At 37.3% G+C, this 21305-nt stretch overlaps 1 protein-coding gene across 1 annotated transcript in view; it reads left to right on the forward strand.

The window, feature by feature from the left end:
* The first annotated feature begins 643 nt into the window (after window positions 1–643).
* The window catches only part of LOC122528108 (pikachurin-like), a 112076-nt gene continuing 91414 nt past the window's right edge, over window positions 644–21305 (forward strand). Inside the window, exons 1-2 of the mRNA XM_043652855.1 lie at window positions 644–713; window positions 962–1060. Coding sequence (XP_043508790.1) covers window positions 644–713; window positions 962–1060 — 169 coding nt within the window. The remainder of the gene's footprint in view (window positions 714–961; window positions 1061–21305) is intronic.

A 21305-nucleotide genomic window follows, 5' to 3' on the forward strand; every position in this document is an offset into this window, starting at 1 on the left:
CCTGATACAGGGGTTTTTTGAAAAATTTTGAACCTGGAATGTCTCATGGAAGAGTATGAATAGATGGCTGAAAATTCGTGTTTGGTATCAGAAAAGCATGACACTCGAGGATGTGGCACGACATCGCTCATCGGTAAACGGTTCTCCTGATACGGAGGTTTTTTGAAAAATTTTGAACCTGGAATAACTCGTGTGGAAAAAGGAACAGCTGGCTCAGAATTCGTATTCTGTATCAGGAGAACATGACACTCGAGGTGGTGGCACGACATCGCCCTCCGATAAACGGTTCTCCTAATACAGAGGTTTTTGGAAAAATTTTGAGCCTGGAATATCTCGTGGAAGAGATTGAATAGATGGCTGAAAATTCGTGTTTGTTATCAGGAGAACATGACACTCGAGTAGGTGGCACGACATCGCCTTCCGATAAACGGTTCTCCTGATACAGGAGTTTTTTGAAAAATTTTGAACTTGGAATAACTCGTGTGGGAGAAGGAACAGCTGGCTCAAAATTCGTGTTCTGTATCAGGAGAACATGACACTCGAGGAGGTGGCACGAAATCGCCCTCCGATAAACGGTTCTCCTGATGCAGAAGTTTTTTGAAAAATTTTGAACCTGGAATATCTCGTGGAAGAGAATGAATAGATGGCTGAAAATTCGAGTTTGGTATCAGGAGAACATGACCTTCGAGGAGGTGGTAAGACATCGCTCACCGGTAAACGGTTCTCCCAATACAGAGGTTTTTTGAAAAATTTTGAACCTGGAATATCGCGTGTGCAAAAAGGAACAGCTGGCTCAGAATTCGTACTCTGTATCAGGGGAACATGACACTCGAGGAGGTGGCACGACATCGCCCTCCGATATACGGTTCTCCTGATACAGAGGTTTTTTGAAAAATTTTGAACCTGGAATGTCTCGTGATAGAGAAGGAATAGGTGGCTAAAAATTCGTATTTGGTATTAGGAGAGCATGACAGTCGAGGAAGTGGCATGACATTGCCCGCCGATAAGGAGTTCTCCTCGTACAGAAGTTTTTTAAAAAATTTTGATCCTGGAATGTCTGGTGAGGGAGAAGGAATAGCTGGCTCAAAATTCGTATTCTGTATCAGGAGAACATGATATTCTATGAGGTGGCAAGACAAATCCCCGCCTCCAGCCGTTCTCTTGATACAGAGGTTTTTCGAAAGAAATTTAGGTGGAAATACCTCGAGAACCAGAAGCTGCATCTCTCTGAAATTTCGTATTTTGTATCGGGAGCATATTACCGTCGAAGATGTGGCACGAGATGTTCTTCTGGTACAGAATTGTCCAATAGAATTTCATGTTGTAATATCTGGAGAAACAGAAGTTGTATCTCGCTAAAGTTGCGAATTTTGTATCAGGAGCACATGAGCATCAGTAAGTTTCTTGACAAGACCCAGCGTGAAGGTGTTCGTCTGACAGAGTGTTTTCGAAAATTCTATACACTGAAATATCTCGAAAATTGAAAGTTATTTTTCGTTGGAAATTCGTATTTTTTGTCAATATTTCACTTGTTATCTAATTATTTCTTGATTATACTGATGAAAGAATTTTGTATGCTGTAAACAAAACTCTAGGTTGCGTAGTTCTTATCTTGATATCATTAAAGTTTGTAAAACGTTATCAATTACCAGGTGGCGGTGACTACGCACGGATCTCATTATAATTTATTGTAAATCTGTACTGTTTTTTGTATTTATCACACAAGTCACAACTTGTATTGAAGTAATTTATGTAATTTGTGCAAAGAGGAGATGTATTCGTAAAATATGGCATAATTGTTTGATGATTCTAATGACTAATTTATGATATTGAATAATTATTCTTGTTTGATAATTTAATAAAATTTAATTAAGTAAAAGAGTGAATTTGATAATTAAAACTGTTAATTAAAGTTTCTTAGTAATGCTTTAGTGGCTCGATTACTACAAATGATTAATTAAAAATTTTGAGTAGTATAAAAGCTTAAATACTTAGGAACGTTATAGAAGAGAATTTGTTGTTTAATTGTTACAAGTTATTAGAAATATTAGAAATATTAGATTATGTTTAAACAATTGGAATATTTAGAAATATTATTTAAAAATTTGTTTCTAAAATTTACGTCGAATCGTAAACGAAGGTTCGATTTATACCTAGCTCTTATTTCCGATCGAAATTTACCTTACCGCGTTAATCGATTGATCGGTAACAGTTTATTAAAATTTCATAATTTATTAATAACATATTAGTGACTCAATCGCTAGAAATCAACTGAAAATTTTAAATAGTTGTTGGAAATGTTATTAAAGGAAATTTTTCGTTTAATTGTTACAAATAAATTATTTAGATAATATTTAAACAATTAGAATATTCAGTTCAATCTTCAGGTATAGTCAGTGATGCACAACAGGAAGTAGTCTTTGTCAATACTTCCAAAAACTCTTTTTTTACAGTAATCAATAATTTTAGTTTTTACGTTTTATTTAATTAAACTTTTACGTTTTTATTGTTTCATAACTCTCATTATACTTAAGGCTACAATAAATACTGTAATGTTTATATTTTTCGCAAACTAAAACTACGTTTATACAGTTACGTTTTAACTTAAGTCTGTTGACATATATTAAATGTTAATTTAGAAATCTGTGATATAATACCGATTTATGTAGAAAATAATTGTATTATAGTCAAAAATTAAATTGGTCGCCTCTTAAGAATAGTTATTCAAGTAATCGTTCGCATCCAATTCAATAAATAATTTTTGGTGTATGACCATTATTTATATTTTCTGATTTTACTTCCTACTACTAGTAGAGCTGCGGTGGAAAACTTGCTCAAATCGATATGGTAGAATGTGATACGAAAATGGTATAAAATGGTGGATTGGCGACCCTCGAAACATGTAACACGAAAAAGCATTGGATATCCGGTCTATCCTTGTTATTTAATCACAGACAAGGTATTTGATATATTCATTTATCTCATTTGTTTCAGGCAATGACATAATATACTGCGGTATATTAGATTCCTACTATGCGTATGTTGCTTGAAATGTAAGAGGAAAAGTGAAATTATTGAACTGTACAGTGCTGCCGTAGATGGACATCTCGAGAAGTACATTTAAACTAGAAATAGTTTAAAATTTAAATTTATTTCAATAATTTTCTCACACGTAAAACTGTTATCTATCACCAATATTAATTTATTCTCTACCTTCCTCAAATGTCCTACTTCCATTATTCCTTTTAGTTTTATCCTATGCATTTCTATGATTTAGTCATATTTTCTAAAATATGAATATTTACCTACAATATTCGACAGTGATTAAACATAACCTTCTTTTCTTATTTTACACACATGCATCAGTTAAATAAATTCATTTATTTATATGTATTCTTCTACTATCGAAAATATCAAGACTTTTTCTTTAATAATTTGTTAATAAAAATCTGAATATTTGCCAATTTGTGCATGCGTTTAGGCATAAATTATAATAAATTTAAAGAACAGTTGCCAGTCAACGATCTGTAGTCGCTCGGTGCTGTACGCTTGCGCACAAAAAAGAAAGAGAGAGAGAGAGAGAGAGAGAGAGAGAGAGAGAGAGAGAGAGAGAGAGAGAGAGAGAGAGAGAAAGAGCTGGTGGGCGTAGAAACGAGCGTGCAATTACGAAATTCCGACGTCTAATTTAAAATTACATTCAGAGAAGGAGAGAGAAAAAAAGGGTGAATCTCTCCACTTCGCGCTCCTTCGTGCAAAAGAAATTCCCTTGCGCGCGCCATTTCCGCTCAGCTCGGAGCGAAAATTAGAGAGGTTCCCGCGAGAGGATACGGAACGTTTCTTTCGGAAAGTGGCAAAAAGTCGTCGAATCCGGAGTCGGAGGGACGACCGGGGAACTCTGTATGCGACTGGCACGGTGTCGCGAGCGCAAGAAAGCAGCATCGCGCTTTCGCCGGGAGCGGAACGCCGTCACTAATTATCCGCTGACCTAACGAACTACGCTTCTCGCATCGTCGGAATATCAACATTGTGGGACGACGACGAGGACGACGTTGTCCTCGGATTCCTCTCGCGCAAGAAGGATAGGTCACGCTTTGCGCGACGCGAACACGCGCTCCATTAGGGGCGAGTTATGATGATTAGCCGACACGGTCCCTTCGTTCGAGGTCCTGCGAATATTGTTCGAGCGAGGAAACCTATTTCCGGAGATTCAGATTCAATCCTATTGCTGGCGAAGGAGTCGCTGCTTCAAGAAGTGTATTTTTTTTCTTTTTTTATTTTTTTACCAAGAGCGACTGGTTCTTGGATTTGATTTCTTGTAGAAAGCTGTACAGAATTCCGCCTAACGAGGTCTTTTCATCTTTGGATGACACCTTCGCACAAGCGATATCTTTTCGTAGATTAAGACTTCGATCTTGTCTTCTGTCCTGGCTTTAGGAATTAGAATTTTTTACTTCTTTTATTGAGAGTGGTCACGACTCTTAGTTATTTGACCAGAAACTGGCGCTGAATAAAGTTTCTTTTAATGGGATCTTTTTATTCCAGTCATTTTCTGTGAGATAATAATAACCAGTCACCAGTAAAAATTATTCAAATTCCCTTTTTTTATGGAAAAGGAACAAAATGGGGTGGAATATGAAAGAAAAAAATTTAGGGATGAAACAGTAGCTTAATTTACTATTACTGCAACTCAGTTGTTCATATTATCTCCTTTCAATTCCCACTAATAATTTGCATAAATTGCTTTAAAATTAAACAATACCAAAATAAAATTGATACACGACGACTCTTAAAATGCGACATACTATATTCTTCTGTAATAAACCTTAGATACAAACCTTCCAAAAGTCACATTAAAATACATATGCTCGAAAAATGACGACTTTCAAATTTAAACGCCAATTCAGTAGACTAAATTAAGTCCATCCATGTAATTTGTGACACGATGAAGCGTGTCTGAAAATTCGCGAGACTATCGTGGTATATTTCAATGGTGTTAGAATGATACGGGTTGATGACGACAACCTTACGAGCTGATAATACGACAGTCAAGCAACAGCTATGTACCTGTACCCTTTAGAGAATGCACTTAAGAAGCGACACAATGTTCAATATACAGCGTATACGTATACGTGCATATGCGCACACGAACGATTACACGGGCGATGCTTGAGACATTATGCTAAAGTTTCCTGCACGTTGATGGTTCCAGCCATTGCGTTTCGGTCGCCATCAGCGTCTAATTTACGAGACTGTAAAAACACAGCTGTAGAGGTATTTTCATTATTCAAGGGGACATAAAGATGGAAAAAAAAATCTCAAAAAGAAAAGAAAGAGTCCTTTAAAGTCTTGCAATAATTGAAAATACTGGTCCCGTTGATGATGCACAATGAAAATGACCCTCTACATAATAAATATCACGTAAAATCATGTATAATTAATTGATGAATCAGATAATATAGTTGCTGTTAATCCTTCAATTGTGAATATTAAAATGAATTCAATCGATCATAAAAATAAAATATTAAAAATTAATTTTGATCCACGATAAGTAGCTAATAATTTAAAACCTGGCGAATTTTTATATCATGTTTTTCCCCCATCTCTATTTCTCTCTCTCTTTCTCTCAAGCAGACTATAAATTTCTTTCGCTCGTAACTCAATCAAGACGTTTAACCGCTAAATGGCTTATACTTCCGGGCTTTCTATCAAATTCCCAACTATTAAAGCACACTAAATCGACGTAACTAATTACTTTTCTTTTCCCTTACTGCTTTTTTTTTTTTATTCTCTCTTTGTCCCGCGTAGAAGTTCCGCAGCCTCACAAGAGAAACAAGAAATTTACCAAAGTTCGTCGCAATAAAACGTGACGATTTTTTAAAATTCCTCGAGCGAGCGCCACTCCAACAATCTCTGTACCTTGTTACATTTTTATTTACCTTCTCTTTTCTCGTTTTGTCCAGCAAATCCGATTTTTTCCGCGGATTAAATACTTTAAAACGGAGGATTGTTCGGACGAATCGTGATCGAGTAGCTCGCGATCGAGTAACGTGACAGTTTTTTTTCGAAAATGGGCCGTCTGCTCGTCGATGAAACAATGAAAGAAGAAACCATGGTGTGTATGTGTTGCAATGTTTCTTCGAGAAAAATCAAAAACTTTCGCGCCAGACGTTCAGCCAACGCTCTCTTCCTTCGTCATAAATAAAACGCGGGATTTTTACGTTCCGCAGTAACCTCGCTAGCCAACGCGCGCCGTTATACGATTTTCTCCGCGCTGTAACGTGAGGAATCGTTGCTGCGAGGCGAGCGTTGTACACGTATGACGTAGGATAAACATTTATGAACGATATAACAGCACAATGGTGGATAGAAAAGTTCCCGACACGGGCAGCTTCTTAAAATAACAAACGTGTTTGAAATCAAGTTGCGAATCAACGTACGAGCGTGTAATGCCTCGGGATTTGACGTTCTGCCATTGGTTTTCTGTCCGACAGAGACTTCTCTTTGAATTTTATTCTATTTTATTTTATAATATTTACCATCCTGTTCCTGTTGAATTCGTCTATCTCAAAATACCTCTTCAATTCGAAACATCAAATGCGTTCAAACATTGCTATTAAATTTATTTTCCACCTAAACCTAATCTAAAATATAACCCCCAGAACGTCAATTCGCAATCCCATCGATTTCTCGCATAACAAACTTTTTTTGATTTTCAATTGTATTTAATTACTATTAGAAATTTATTTTTTAATTCTTAAAATAAATTTCCTGAAACTTGTAACCTCGTAAGTATATTACATCAATTGTATAATAACGAACTTTTTCAACTAATTATCAGCATTGCTACAAATTTCTTTTACTCCCAAATAGCAAACTATCCTCAAATATCGATCTTTAATTTCAATTAATAATTACATCCATCAATCGCATAATAATCAACTTTTCAGCTAATTAATTGCATTCAAGCATTGCTACAAATTTCTTTCACTCTCAAATAATAAACTACCGCTAAATATCGACCTTTAATCTCATAATTACATCCATCAATCGCATAATAATCAACTTTTCAGCTAATTAACTGCATTCAAGCATTGCTACAAAATTTCTTTCACTCCTAAATAATAAACTACCGGTAAATATCGACCTTTAATCTCATAATTACATCCGTCAATCGCATAATAATCAACTTTTCAGCTGATTGACTGCATTCAAACATTGCTTCAGAAATTTCTTTCACTCCCAAATAATTAACCCTAAATACCTCTAAATATCAACCTTTGACCCCATCAATCGTATAATAATCAACTTTCCGAGCTATTGTCGAGCCGATATCGCACCGTACAATCCATCAACAATTTTCGCCGACAATTATCCCGCGACATCGTGGCACAGACATCGAAGCCCGGGGACTGTCCCCTTCCTCTTGTCCGAGGAAACCACAAATTGGTCGACTCGGGCGAAATTTGATAAACGGCAGCGGCGCGATTAAAATCGAACGAGCTTCGCGGGGCTGCTTCCCACGCCTCTCCCGTCCTCTCTCGTCAACTTTAAATGTTAGTAATTGCTGCTCGTTTGCCGATAAATCCAATCCTGTCGACGATTTAATTGGTCGTCGCGAGTGTTGCGCGCGCCTCGTCGTTTCCACGACGTCCAGTAATGACCGAAGCCGACGACAAACGACGGTTTTCCATTATTCCATTGTTCTCCGTCCTTACCAACGTCCAACGTCTTTCCTCTCCAATCTCACCTCCCTAGCTTCTCGACTTTGTCCGTCCGTTTTCAACCCCCTCTTTCTCGCACCTTCTCTAACTGTTTGTCTCATAGTTTCTCTTCTATTCTCGTTCTCTGTGTGTTTGTTCAGTCTTCCAGGTCTCTTCGACTGGCCGGTGTCGATCAATGAACTGCATCCGAAGGGGCTGCAACAGGCTACTCCCGATACATAAATGCAATACCCTGGCCATTCTTTTATTCGCAAACGCATTCGTGGTGCAGAAGTTTCTAATCTGGGGAACTTTCCTCGAGCGAACGAGACTTGACCTCGTGTCTGGAATGAAATTTACATGGGGCTGGGTGTAGCATCAAATTTTCACGCTTCAATCTTATACTCTTCGTTTCAGTAAACAGGAAGGATTCGAATGGAAGGACTCGATCGAAAAATCGTGTACACTAATTGTGAGAGAATGTTTTTCGCATTTCGTTTCAAATTTGTCTTTTTCTAATTTCAGAGAAATATTTATATTTCGAAAATGAATGCAACGACGTACAGGACTCGCATTTTTATGGACAGTGTAACTCGTCACTGATAAGTCTTTTCTTCAAGAGTAACAATTATTTAGGAAGTTGTATCAATCGTTTTTCATTCGAGCTGAACCGAAATTTGCTATGAAAGAAGAAAGAAAACTTCTGAAGATCACGATTGAGTTTGAGATTTTTAAGAGCATCTGATGACTTATTAAGCCGTAAGAAAATATCGATTGTTTGAAGTCTCCATTTCCGAGTTGTTTAATAAAAAATATGGATGATCAACGAGAAGACAGAGTGATCTGTTGGAGCCTCGATGGAAGCATAGTATTCGCGAAATTGATCGTGTCAACGAGTAAACATATCCTCAGCAATGTTTCACTTTCCAGCCGATCGGCGAGCAAACGAGTCTGTCGCGAACATATTGCCTTCACTTACACGTGCTCTCCCTCTGACGTTAGAATCATGTCAGAAACAGGGGATGCAACCACCAGCAACGAAACCAATACGTCTTTCACTTCTAACAACGCGCGACAAGTCTTAATTGATCGTCTGTGGTATTATTTTACCAGATGAAGAACGGAATCAAGTAAATTAAACAAATAACGAGTTTCTTTCTCTTTCTCATAAATTCCATTCGCACGCACGATCATTCACCAAAATGTATCAATTCGATTTTTTAATTAACAAATCAAGATTCGAAGTTCAGAATTTTAGAGCTGAATATCTCTTGGGGATTTCGAAAATAACATATTTATTTATTAATATAGAATAATATATATATATATATATATTAGTGATAATGATAGAAATTAATATATATACAAATTGAATGAAACGTTTTACCTGTAAAATATTGCAACGCGTACTATATTTTACACGTTTTATGTACTTTTGTATTATTTTATACATATTATACGTATATTCGTGCATTTTTACGCCTAATCTAACTTTATTATAAACGCGCGAAAATCCATGATCTACGGATAAATACTATCTGGAAAATATCTTTGATAACACCTTTAATCAAACAACCATCTATTCTCACCTAACGAGAATCCTGTGATACATGGTTTCGAACTACCATGATGAAAGATGGAACGCGGTTAATCCGCTTAATGTAGCACGTAAGGGTCAGTACTCTGGCCAAGCAACCCCAAGTCAGTCGCTGGTCCAGATAGTCATTCAGCAGTCGCTCAAGTTTCCGATCATCCCTAATCATCCCTAATAAGGTCACGGGACGCTCGTCTTCGAGAATAGATACCATCTTGTTTTCGTTCGGTCGGACAACCTCGGGGATGGTTTCCTTTTTACGGTGGAAGCTGTTGAACCGTACCAACCATTGCAAGCCAAGCGTGCGTTTGAGAGTCTGGGAAATAAAAGCGACGCTCGAAGACGCTAGACTTTGACGAAGCTTAAAATGTCGTTGGTTCATAGAACCATGGGTTATTTCGTCCCAGGCTACCCTTGAGAAAATTTCACCGGAAAATTCCTTGTCCCTGAATATTTCATTGGTAACTCGAAGGTGATGTTTCTTTTTTCTTTTTCTTCTGATAAAAAATTAAAGAAACTTCTTTCTCCTATGGGAAGTTTCTTTCTTTTTGGAGGCTTTGGTTAAATTATTCTTTGCCAGTTGTTTCATCCTTGGAAAGGTGGGATTAGCTAAATTATTTTTACTGTGTGACTTTCCTTGTGATTTTTATGCATCGTCGCATCGAGTGACACTTTGAAAGGAATGTTCCTTTCCTTTTTAATTTGACAGTCTAGAATATTTCAAAGTGTTCTTACGTATTCTCCAACTGATAATTGCAGAAATCTAATTCTAGCGAATTAAACATTCTAATTTTAGATTGAGAAACAGAACTGACTGTCAATTAAGAAAATTTCTATGGCGTGAGATATATTTCTACAAATTATTTATGTCATTGAATTATTCTTACAGACATCTCCGAATAACAGAAATTTGATTACCACCAGCTTCTTCTATATCTCAACATTTAATAAAAGTCATAATCAATATCATTCGCTCGTATATATTCAGCGTCTATCTTTCGAATCTTCGAAAATTCCCCACTTATAAATATCCCCCGTTGCAGAAATTTTATTACAGCTGACTCGTTCTTAAATTCAATAAAAGGAGAACAATCAATGAAGCTCAGGTCTTCAAATTTCTCAAAATTCCCTATTTAATAATTCTTTCTTTTTCTCTTATCCTTCCCAAATACCTTTCTTTCCTATTATATAATTCTATAATTTCTTTCTTAAATTCCCCAATTATATTCTACAATTCTGGAAATTTGATTGACACACGAATTCATGTCCTTAAATTTCCGAAAATTCCTATAATTCTGAGAATTTGATCAACATACAAATAACTGACAAAAATATCACTCTACGAAGTGGAGACAATAACTGACAATCAATAAAATTGTCTTTAAATTTTCCAAAGTTTCCCATCTGATAATTCTTCTTTTTTTTCAAGTATCCTTTTTTTAATTTTTTGTATTTTCTGAGAATTTGATTGACACACGAATTCGTGTCCTTAAATTTCCCAAAATTCCTAATTATATAATTCTGAGAATTTGATCAACATACAAATAACTGGCAAAAATATCACTCTACGAAGTGGAGACAATAACTAACAATCAATAAAATTGTCTTTAAATTTCCCAAAGTTTTCCATTTGATAATTCTTTTTTTTCCAAGTATCTCTTTTTTTAACTTTTTTTATTTTCTGGGAATTTAATTAACACACGAATTCGTGTCCTTAAATTTCCCAAAATTCCTAATTATATAATTCTGAGAATTTGATCAACATACAAATAACAAAAATATCACTCTACGAAGTGGAGACAATAACTGACAATCAATAAAATTGTCTTTAAATTTCCCAAAGTTTCCCATCTGATAATTTTTTTTTTTTCAAGTATCTTTTTTTTTAATTTTTTTTATTTTCTGAGAATTTAATTAACACACAAATAACTGGCAAATTCACGTCACGAAGTGTTAACTCTTTATTAAAATTCCGTTTATTCCTTTGTTCGGCTGCCGAGCACTTTGAGCACAGAAGTGCAATATCTTCTTATGCCAGCCGGAAGTGAGGAGTTTCTTCTGTGAGAGGAACCACGGTGTTGGCCACTGGAAACCAGTATTACCAGTTGCGCAGCGCAACCCATCGTGCCGCGACTTTACCTCCGCGTGGGTCATAATAAGGATAGTAATAAAGATGGTTTATTGCCCAAGCGTTATTATAACTCCCGACCGTGACTGCACGATGAAACTTGGTCACCGTTGAAACGTGCGGCAGGCTAAAACGAACGTGGCCTCAAAACATAAAAATGCCAGAATACCGTTAGCCGTTTAATGAATGTAATAAAATGAGGGGAAGAAAGGGGAGGGAGTGAATAATAACTTGGCCTGGTCCGAGGGGAGTTTCGTTCCAACTAAAACATCCTATCGATTGTACGTATGCTAAGTACGTTTGACAATTAGCAGTAAATTACAGGGGGAAACATTTTCTTTTTCACGCTCCATAGATGAGCTAATTCCTTTGCATTCTAATGTGTTTTCTTTTTTTTTTTTTTACTGTTTTATGTTCCTGAGGAATTTGAAGAAATTTCGGAATATTTATTGACGTCTGTATCTTACGTTATATTTTTCGTATATATAAATACATTACACTTCAGTGAGGAGATTCATTTGTCTGAGAATGGAATATCTTCATTGTTTTAACTTGTCATAAAATGCGAAGAGATTTTAGAGTATTTAGCAATGTTTGTATTAATTATAATTGTTTAGAAACGCGTTTAAAAAAATTTTTCGATAAAGATAAATGCTCCTTTTGAAGAAATTTCAGGATAAATTTCCGCTTGAGAGAGAGAGAGAGAGAGAGAGAGAGAGAGAGAGAGAGAGAAAGAGGGAGAGGGATTGCGAATATTAACAGCTCGGAAAGAATTCAGTTATATAGTAAAAAAAGGAAATACTTCTTCGCACTGAAAAATTTCATTGAAATTTCTCTTCCTGGTTCGACAATAGTTTTTGTTACGTGTCTACGTATTTAATCAAAAGCAAATTTAGCTGTTCCATTTTTAAACGGAATTAATCGTTCTCAAATATCAAAATATTTGCACGAATTTTTATTATATGGAAATTTTCATCGCACATTGAAGATACAGTTACAGCATAGAATAAAAGGATCAATTGCACAAACCGTTTCATCGATTGGAAAAGCACATAAAAATATTTTTAATTAAATTGGTAGAAGATTTTCTGGATTTCATAGGATTGTCGACAATTGTATCGAAATCCTTAAGATTGGCCATTATTATTATTATTATTATTATTATTATTATTATTATTAATATTATTATTTCTACACCTGCCAAAAGAAAAAGTGTAAATATTTTGCACGTACGAAATAAATACATTTTTGCAGAGGGGAAATAAAAAGATAAATTTCTCTGCAGAGAGAATCAGAAATAAAATACAAAGTTACAAAGATGTAACGGAGAGAAATATAAATAATGGCAATTCGTTAGCAACAGCTTTCAAACGGGCCACGTATTCAATTCTTTCGCACGGCGGAAATATAGAGAATTCGCACGCGAACAGCCACCGTTGATATATCGGTACAGCGTGTATGGATTTTGTTAAGCCTGCTTCGAAATGCAAAATACGAATTACGAGAAGCATCGGGAGCGTGCAATTGATATATGAGTACACGTGCAGTAAGATAAGAACTCTTTCGACCAGCGAAGCCACGAAATTTAGCCCGTATATTTCCGTGCCACCGATAAACCCGCGTAATGTCGTAATCTCGTTCGGAATTAATTCGATCCGGCGCCTCCTGAAACGTGTGCATTGTTTTCTTACCACGAGCGTGTCGCTGCTATTTTGCAAAACATCGTTCGCCGTTCATACGAAATGGCCCTTCTTGCCGAGAATATTTTTTTTGATAAATAATACATGAATGCAGAAACTGTATGCATCGCGCGACGTGACGAATGATTAATAGCGTCGCGAGTATAATTAAATTATACAACCAAATTTATTTATATAAACTCAGAACTCGGACAACGTAACAAGTTTTCTGACTGACTGATCTTCACAGTTTTTTTGTTTGCCTGCAGTAGTTTTTCTTTTTTTTTTTTTTTTGTTATAAATCGCAAGTATTTTGAGCAGTTTGTGACATTAGTCTGTGAATAGGAGGCTAGCAGGAACGTTATGAAGAGATCAACAGAAAACCTGCTGCCATGAATGACTAGCTGACTTTCACATCTCACGCAACCCAACTCTCGCATCCTTCATTCTTACTGGACGATGAAGTCTTCTCCCTGTTACCTGGCCTCTCGACCTTACCTCATTCAGTCACTCGTGATAAAATTAATGTTACCAAACCTGCGTTAACCTGCGACTAAATCCCGAGTTCTACTACGTAGACGAAATCGCTTTTGGATTCATATTTTTGCAAGCTGAAGAACCTAAAAGTTAAAACCTACAATTAAATTCCACTACAAATTCTATTATGTAGGTAAAATCACTTTTACATTCGTATTTTTCTAGGCTAAAGAAACGAAAAGTTGTTTGATTAATCCCAAAGTTGAGTAATTAACGTGGGAAACAGTTAATTTGTTACATACATCCAAAAATATTTCTTTACAACCAGAAGAGAATATTATATATTTGCCAGACAATGCGGATGTTTTATGCAAATTCCTACTGTTATTGAAATCACTGAAAAAATAAAAGCGAAATGGAAATTCGCTACACTTGTTGAATACTACGACCTCTGCTTTACTCTGGATATTTCACATATTTTTTCCTCACGCATTAAACGCACGCCGCGAATTTTTGTATCATTAAATCCTCCGCACAAATATTCACGTTACATGTCCAGCGTGATATTCGTAGATTTCTCTTTCTCGCGAATAATCGTTATTCGAACGTTAACAGATCTTGAAAATCTAATTCACAAGCGTCCACTCCGACGTAAAAACGAAAGAGACGAACAATCCACACTTCGAATTCGTTGAATTGTTATAATTTCATTCAACGATGCATTAATTCTCGTAAATACGTCCTCTCGACGGCTGCAATTTCAAACGAAACGCTCCTATTCCCTTTAAACGCAATCTTCAATCAACGCGCGGTGCTTTGAAATAATCTCTCCTTCGCGGAGAGGCGTCGATCGACGTTTTTCGACGAGAAGAAGCTAGTCGGCCGTGTTGGGAAATTTGGCACAGACGAAACGTACCAGTTCGTTAAAATCGGCATTTCGTGGTACGAATTGAGAAAGAACGGGCTATCGTTCGTTAATCCTGTCCACTGTGTATATATGTTGTGCAATCGGACACTTAACTATTCCGGGCTCGATAGCGAAAACAAGCAACGACGATGAAATACGGAATGAAACAAACTTCCCTAGCGCGACGTAATAACGTAGGGATAATTTGAAATTTTTTTTTCCCCTTCGTTCTATATTCGTTTCTCTATTTTTTTCTCTCTGCCTTTTTTTGCAACGGTATCTCTACCACAAAGGCTAACAACGAAACTCTTTCCCACAACTCTGTAGGCCGTACACTGCGGTGTAGTACATTGTTCACGAAAAATTTTTTTTAAAATTGGTCAGTCATTGTCGCGAGAATTAAAAATTCTGCTGTTATTTATTTAACCCGTACTTTTATGAGGGCATTTAGTTTTTAATGGGGTTTTATTAAAAATTTTTAGGAAATAAAGTCAAGCTTAATTGAAATCTGAAATCGCGAGTATCACGTTCAATATTGAATATTTTTGCTACACTTGAGTTGAAATTTTTAATAGGATATTCAACGGCATATAGTACATCAAAGTGTATAAATAGTTAAAAGATAATTCAATTGTGCTTCTTTCTACGATTCTATGGGCCATCGTGTAGTAGATCGTTCGTGGAAAATTTTTTTCATGCGATCGCGAACGTTGTAGCTTGTTAAGTAGAATTGGTCAGCCATTACCGCGACCGGCCATCGAAAGGACATTACTGTTAAAATTTCACCGGTTATTAAACTTCCACTTTTAATAGGATATCCAATCATCTGTAATATATTTAATGGAGTGTATAAAGTTTCGAAAAAAAAAAGTTGAGACAAATTTAATCTAAATCTAACGCAAATCTAAACCGCAAGAATCACGTGGAACACATCCTTAAGCTCCTACTTTTAAATTCTAAACTTTTTGCTATTTTTATTCTCTTCTAAAGACAAGAAAAAATTTCCTAAAAAAAAAAAAAAAATCTTCCTCTAAACAAATTCCTTCCGATTCAGATTCGTTTACGTTGGCAGATTTCTACAAAGATAAATTTCCCACGCCGCGAACATTCCCGCGAGATTCCACGCAAATTTCTAAATTTCTACAAAAGCAAAACATTCGCCGAAAATCAGTTTTCATCGAGCGAGTTTGCAGCCGAGTCGAATCTGTACGAAGCGGATTCAGGTCCGAGTGATTTTTCACGTTGCGAGACAAGAGGAGGAGGACACGCGAGAACTGGCGGTGTCAAGAGCAATTTCATTGTCGCACTCCCCTGTGAGGGTCGAACGGCAACGAAAACGCCGCGGGGTGCGCTTTTCAACTGCATTAGGCCGAAAGTGGCGCGTGTCCCCCCAATCTTCCCACCATTATTCCATTCCATGGGGCTTGCTCTCTCGTTGAACGTTGGTGGAACGTTGCCACGGCTAACGGCGTGCCGGTGTTCGCGTTTCTTCAAATTGAGTTAGCGCCGGCAACCGGTAGCTCTGAAGCGCCACTTAATATCGTTTTTCTTAGCTTAGTCACGTTTTCTGGCAAATCGAGTTTTCCCTGCGGCTCTCTCGTTCACCCATCACCCCTGTGTATAAATAATAGAACCGTCCTGGCTTGTTCTGGCCGTCGAATTAACCGAGGCCGATGCCCTCTCCGTTGTTTCTCTTGGAAGTACAATGACTTTTTACCAGCACTGTAACGACAAGCACTCGGGTTTCAGTTTTCACGCGCGATCGTCCCGATGGCCTGTCAGTTATCGAGTTTTTAGAGATTAGAGTATAAAAAGAAAATATTCAATGAAAAAACAAGGTGTAATTCTTTCTCGATCAAGTCATTTAATAAGACAACTTTCTAATCAGTCGTTTGTAACTGATCGCTTACTGGAGAATTTTCCAGATAGATTCGACGTATCGATCCTTTCGAAATGTGTACACGGCTCCAAGCTACTCACGCGTGCGCGTGTATGTTGTGCGTGGTGGCGATAATCGTTTCGTCGATAGCCTTTCCGAAGCGTTCGAGTCACGCGACTTCCGAGAACTCTCGTCCATTTGCCTTGGCAATTTATCGCGTTTCTTTCCCGCCTTTTTCTTCTCGCGTTAATGATAGACTCGATAACACAGTACGCTGTGTAATTTGAGTTTTTCGATGGCGTATAAACAGTGAGTGTGTGTTCACGCGACGAGTAAAACAAAAAAAAAAAGGAAAAAAAATTCTACGGGGGTGAAAATAATTGCAGGGAGGTATGATACATCGTTTGGTATGATATCGTTCCCGCTATTAAAATGATGGCGTGCAATTGCGAGAATAAATTTATAACGAACGAAAATGTATTTTTCTTCCAAGCGATTCCATAGAATATTTTTAATATATATAATTAAAAAAATGACAAACATTCGCATTTAAAATATTGTTATATGTTATAATATCGTATACGTTCATCTAAATCGTAACAATTTGAGGAACAGAAGAAAAAGTCCCACTGGAAGCAAATATCCTCATCATTTCTCCGATAAGGAAACGAAAGAATCGACATTCCGCGTCTCGTCGAATCAAGCAACAAAGCTTAATAAACATATTCAATTTAACTCGGCGACCAAGCTTCCCTGTTCTCACCCTAAATATTCAAATCCTCGAGAACATCAAATATTCTCATCCGTATATCGTAACTACCGTGGCAAGTAATTACTAACTCGACAATAAGACTGAGAGAGTGTTCAGATTCTACGTCTCATCTCGTGCTATCCAAATAAACTTGGAAAGCTCGACGGCCACTCACGGCGCCACAGCGACGTTCCAAAACGAAACGTAGACTCGCAAGCAAAACGCTCGAAGGAAGCGGTAAATATCAGGATGGGCAGCGTCACGACGACGCATTTAATTTCGTCGATATGCACGCGGTTCCAGCTGCGAATTTTATTCGAGACCGGCTCGTTTCGCCGATAAATCACGGCCACCAGTCCTCGAGTTCTTGATTCGAGCTCGGCACGAAAGTTCGCGACTAGGCTCGGGAATAATCGCGGCGCGGCGTTTCGTTGAATATTTATGCGGTACGCTTGTCGTAGCCTATCGAGGATCGAGACTATAGTTTCGCTTTTCCCTCGTTTCGTTCCGTCGATTCTAAGCGATAGATTTCTCATGAAGATTTTTGAAGGAGTCTGTTGAAACTCACTATTGCGCTAGACAAGATATTTAACCTCTTTTAGGCTACCTTATAACCCCACTATTGGCGTCTATAGTCGTTCACTTCGCGCTGCTAGAATCAAACTAAAGACGCCTACAGGCGTCCGACAAATGTTATTGACAATAATTGCGATGACAAAAAAATATTGGATGAGATGTGAGTGAATTTTAATTCAACAATTACATCCTAGTCGTATATGATTTAAAAGTGATTATTTTACAGTTGTTTCATTTAATATTAAAAATGAAAAGGCGTGGCAATATATTAATCACAGAAAGACACAAATATGAAAACATAACGGAAGAAGGGAGACACATTACGAATGCAAGATATATATAGGATTAAGTATTGACCCACCTTACTAGATTATTAGACATATGAAATAAAGCTTAAAGTTACTATGAAATTTTTGGGATATACACTAACAATTCAATACAGAATACGAACGAATAAGTAATATTGGTTTAATGTAGTGCAATTCAATATTTTGATTATTTCAATATACTGACGAGAAATTTCACCATTCTCAGTGTAGATCGTGATTCAAAGTCTGCCGTAGTCGAGGAATTAATATTGAAACTACTACAGCGAAAAATTTCCATCGCAGACATTAAAACAAAAAAAAAAAAAGATATGTGTACGTACAATATATAATATTTTAAGAAAAATTTTTCGAATCACCAGAAACACGCTGTTTTGCATCTGTAAAATTTCTAACAAAAATTATCAATTGGTCGTTTTGATCACTTCTGTGGCGTTAAGTTGAAGAATTTTTACGAAAAGGCCTGGGAAAGTTCTTCTTCCGCTTCAAGTGTTCGCATAAATTTCGTTCGAATAAAGCGGAATTTTTGAATGAATTCTGGAGCTCAGGGTAAAGTCCCGTTTTATGATGATTTGGTAGAAAATTGCAAGAATTGTGTTACAAGTTGTACAATTCGTGTGGCTTGTATAATTTATATAATTTAAATCGTACAGTTACTTACGAGCAACGATATTTTACAATTAGATAAATTATTAAGTAAACACTGGAATCTTTATGAGGTCGTAAAATAATTCTTACTTTTGACACTCAAAGGACTCTTGACAGAGGATAAAAATTATACCTCCTCCTCGCAATTCACTTCTGTCCCCTTACTAACTCTCTTCCCAGTTTTCCTCCTTTTCACACGTCCTCGCTCCGTCCTTAATCATCCCCCGCGAGTCTATACCAGCGCCGCGATATTTGCATACACTCGCTCGGGTAATTACCTCGAACAACGCCGGCATCGCTGACGAAATCCACACACGCCAACTAAAAATTCTTCCTGGCGTCGCGGACGACACGTAGCTCCTCTTTTCACGTTACCAGCGTCGTCGTTTCCCCTGAACCTTCCACCCCGCGGGCATGAGATCTGAGCTCGCGTGATCCCGTACTCTCTAGAGAAGCCTCGAAAGAAGAAGGAAAACGAAAAAGAGAATTCGACTCGAAGGGAAGGCTACGAGAAGCGCGGAAGATAACAGAGGCACACAAGACGCGTCCTGGAGCTATTGTGGCCAGGCATAATGCAGCAGGCTCGTGCAAACACAATTTGTCGCGTCACAGCGGATAGTCAATCGATTAGGTACGTGATGCAGGGTGCGCCACAGGTGCATGTGGCCGAGGATTACGCCAGTCTCGACGCAGCCGTAACTCCAACGCCTAACGACCTGATGCCCCGTTCTCGCAATTATCTCGTCGCGTCTCGTACGATCGGCGTAATAATCATATCATCTTGGCTACGACTTGATTCGTCTTGACGAGTCGAGTCGTCTTCGACAATGTGTTCCCAGTTGCTGTGAACACATTGTCGAACCTCTTGCGCTGAAATGACGCGCACGTTCGAGAGAATATCTGGATCAGAATTGCAATATTTTCTCAGTTTGTAAGTTTGTAAGTACGTTGAAATATAACCCTCAGCAAAACAAATAATAAATTTATTTCTTCATCTAGTAATTTCTATCCAGTGATATACCGATGAATTCGAGAGGAAGACGAATACGGTTGTATCGCAGTAGTGTGTTGTATTGCATATTGTATACGGTTTGGTCACTCGTTGTGGTCCGTGAACCAGTTACTAGCCCAAGAGGTTAAGGCGTCTAGTAACAATCTAGAAACGAGACGTAGAAAATATATTACAACAGATATAATATTATTAGTTCCATTAATTTTTCTCCGATTATGTTTCTTACGTCATTTCGCTCTCCAGTACATTTACTATTGTCCATTTATACGCTTAAAATTAATAATAATACTAATAACTGTTGTTGTAATTAATAATAATAATAATTATTATTGTATTACTTGGTATTACCCGTTCATACCTAAGCAAAACAAATAATAAATTTATTTCTTCATCTAGTAATTTCTATCCAGTGATATACCGATGAATTCGAGAGGAAGACGAATACGGTTGTATCGCAGTAGTGTGTTGTATTGCATATTGTATATGGTTTGGTCACTCGTTGTGGTCCGTGAACCAGTTACTAGCTCAAGAAGTTAAGGCGTCTAGTAACAATTTAGCAACGAGACGTAGAAAATATATTACAACAGATGTAATATTATTAGTTCCATTGATTTTTCTCCGATTATGTTTCTTACGTCATTTCGCTCTCCGGTACATTTACTATTGTCCATTTATACGCTTAAAATTAATAATAATACTAATAATTGTTGTTGTGTAATTAATAATACGATAATTATTATTGTATTACTTGGTATTACCCATTCATAAAATGTGATATCATAATTCGATATATGGCATTTAACATATTATCCACTATTCGGTAATCCGTGACTATTCAAATCATTCGGGACTTCAAAGTCTTTTAGATTCTTCGCATCACCGTGACTGTCGATTAGTTAATTGACAAAGATACGATTTCCCTTCGGCGTAAAACACTACAAAAGTTTCGAACTCGCGAAAAAACATTTCACCCTCGCAGAGGAAGTTCGAAAGTGCCCAGGCTTCAATTTTCAAGATTTTTCACTCGCGAAGTTTCCACCTTGGGGGACTTGCTTCGATCTTTAAAAATTCCGTACAGAACTGCGAAAACTTCTCACCGGCGAGAAATTTTCGATCGCGGAATATGGTTTAATCAGCGAAAGTTGCGACGAGCCACCTCGTTCGTATTACGAACAGAGTGTTCGGCACATTTAAGAGTAAACTGTAATCTATCTAATGAGTCGAGCAATCGATAGACGAGAGGAACGCGAGATGGGCAATTGAAAGTTTTCTTACCGACAGACGGGGTGTATCATCTGGCCAACGGGCGTAGAGTAAACGGCGACGTTTTCAATTTACAAGGGCGTCTCCCTTTTTTTTTTTTTTCACGTGATACCCGACGTTGGGACAGAGTACGCTTTCAATTGGGGTAAATACGAGGTGTAAGCTGTCGCGTAGGATCGATTTCTTTTAATTGATTGGCCGGGCGGGGATAGGGGAGCAAGGCAGATGGTTTGGTGGTCGGATGATAGCTGCTGGATACGGGTTATTGATGATGTTACGGAGACGTTTCCAATAGGGACTTTACGAAACAGATGTACACCAATTAATCCAATGCTACCCGTGCACCCCCGTAACATAATATTAAT

Source organism: Frieseomelitta varia, unplaced genomic scaffold, assembly GCF_011392965.1.
Source record: "Frieseomelitta varia isolate USP_RPSP 00005682 unplaced genomic scaffold, Fvar_1.2 scaffold_245, whole genome shotgun sequence".
In the NCBI taxonomy this organism is placed as follows: Eukaryota; Metazoa; Arthropoda; class Insecta; order Hymenoptera; family Apidae; genus Frieseomelitta; species Frieseomelitta varia.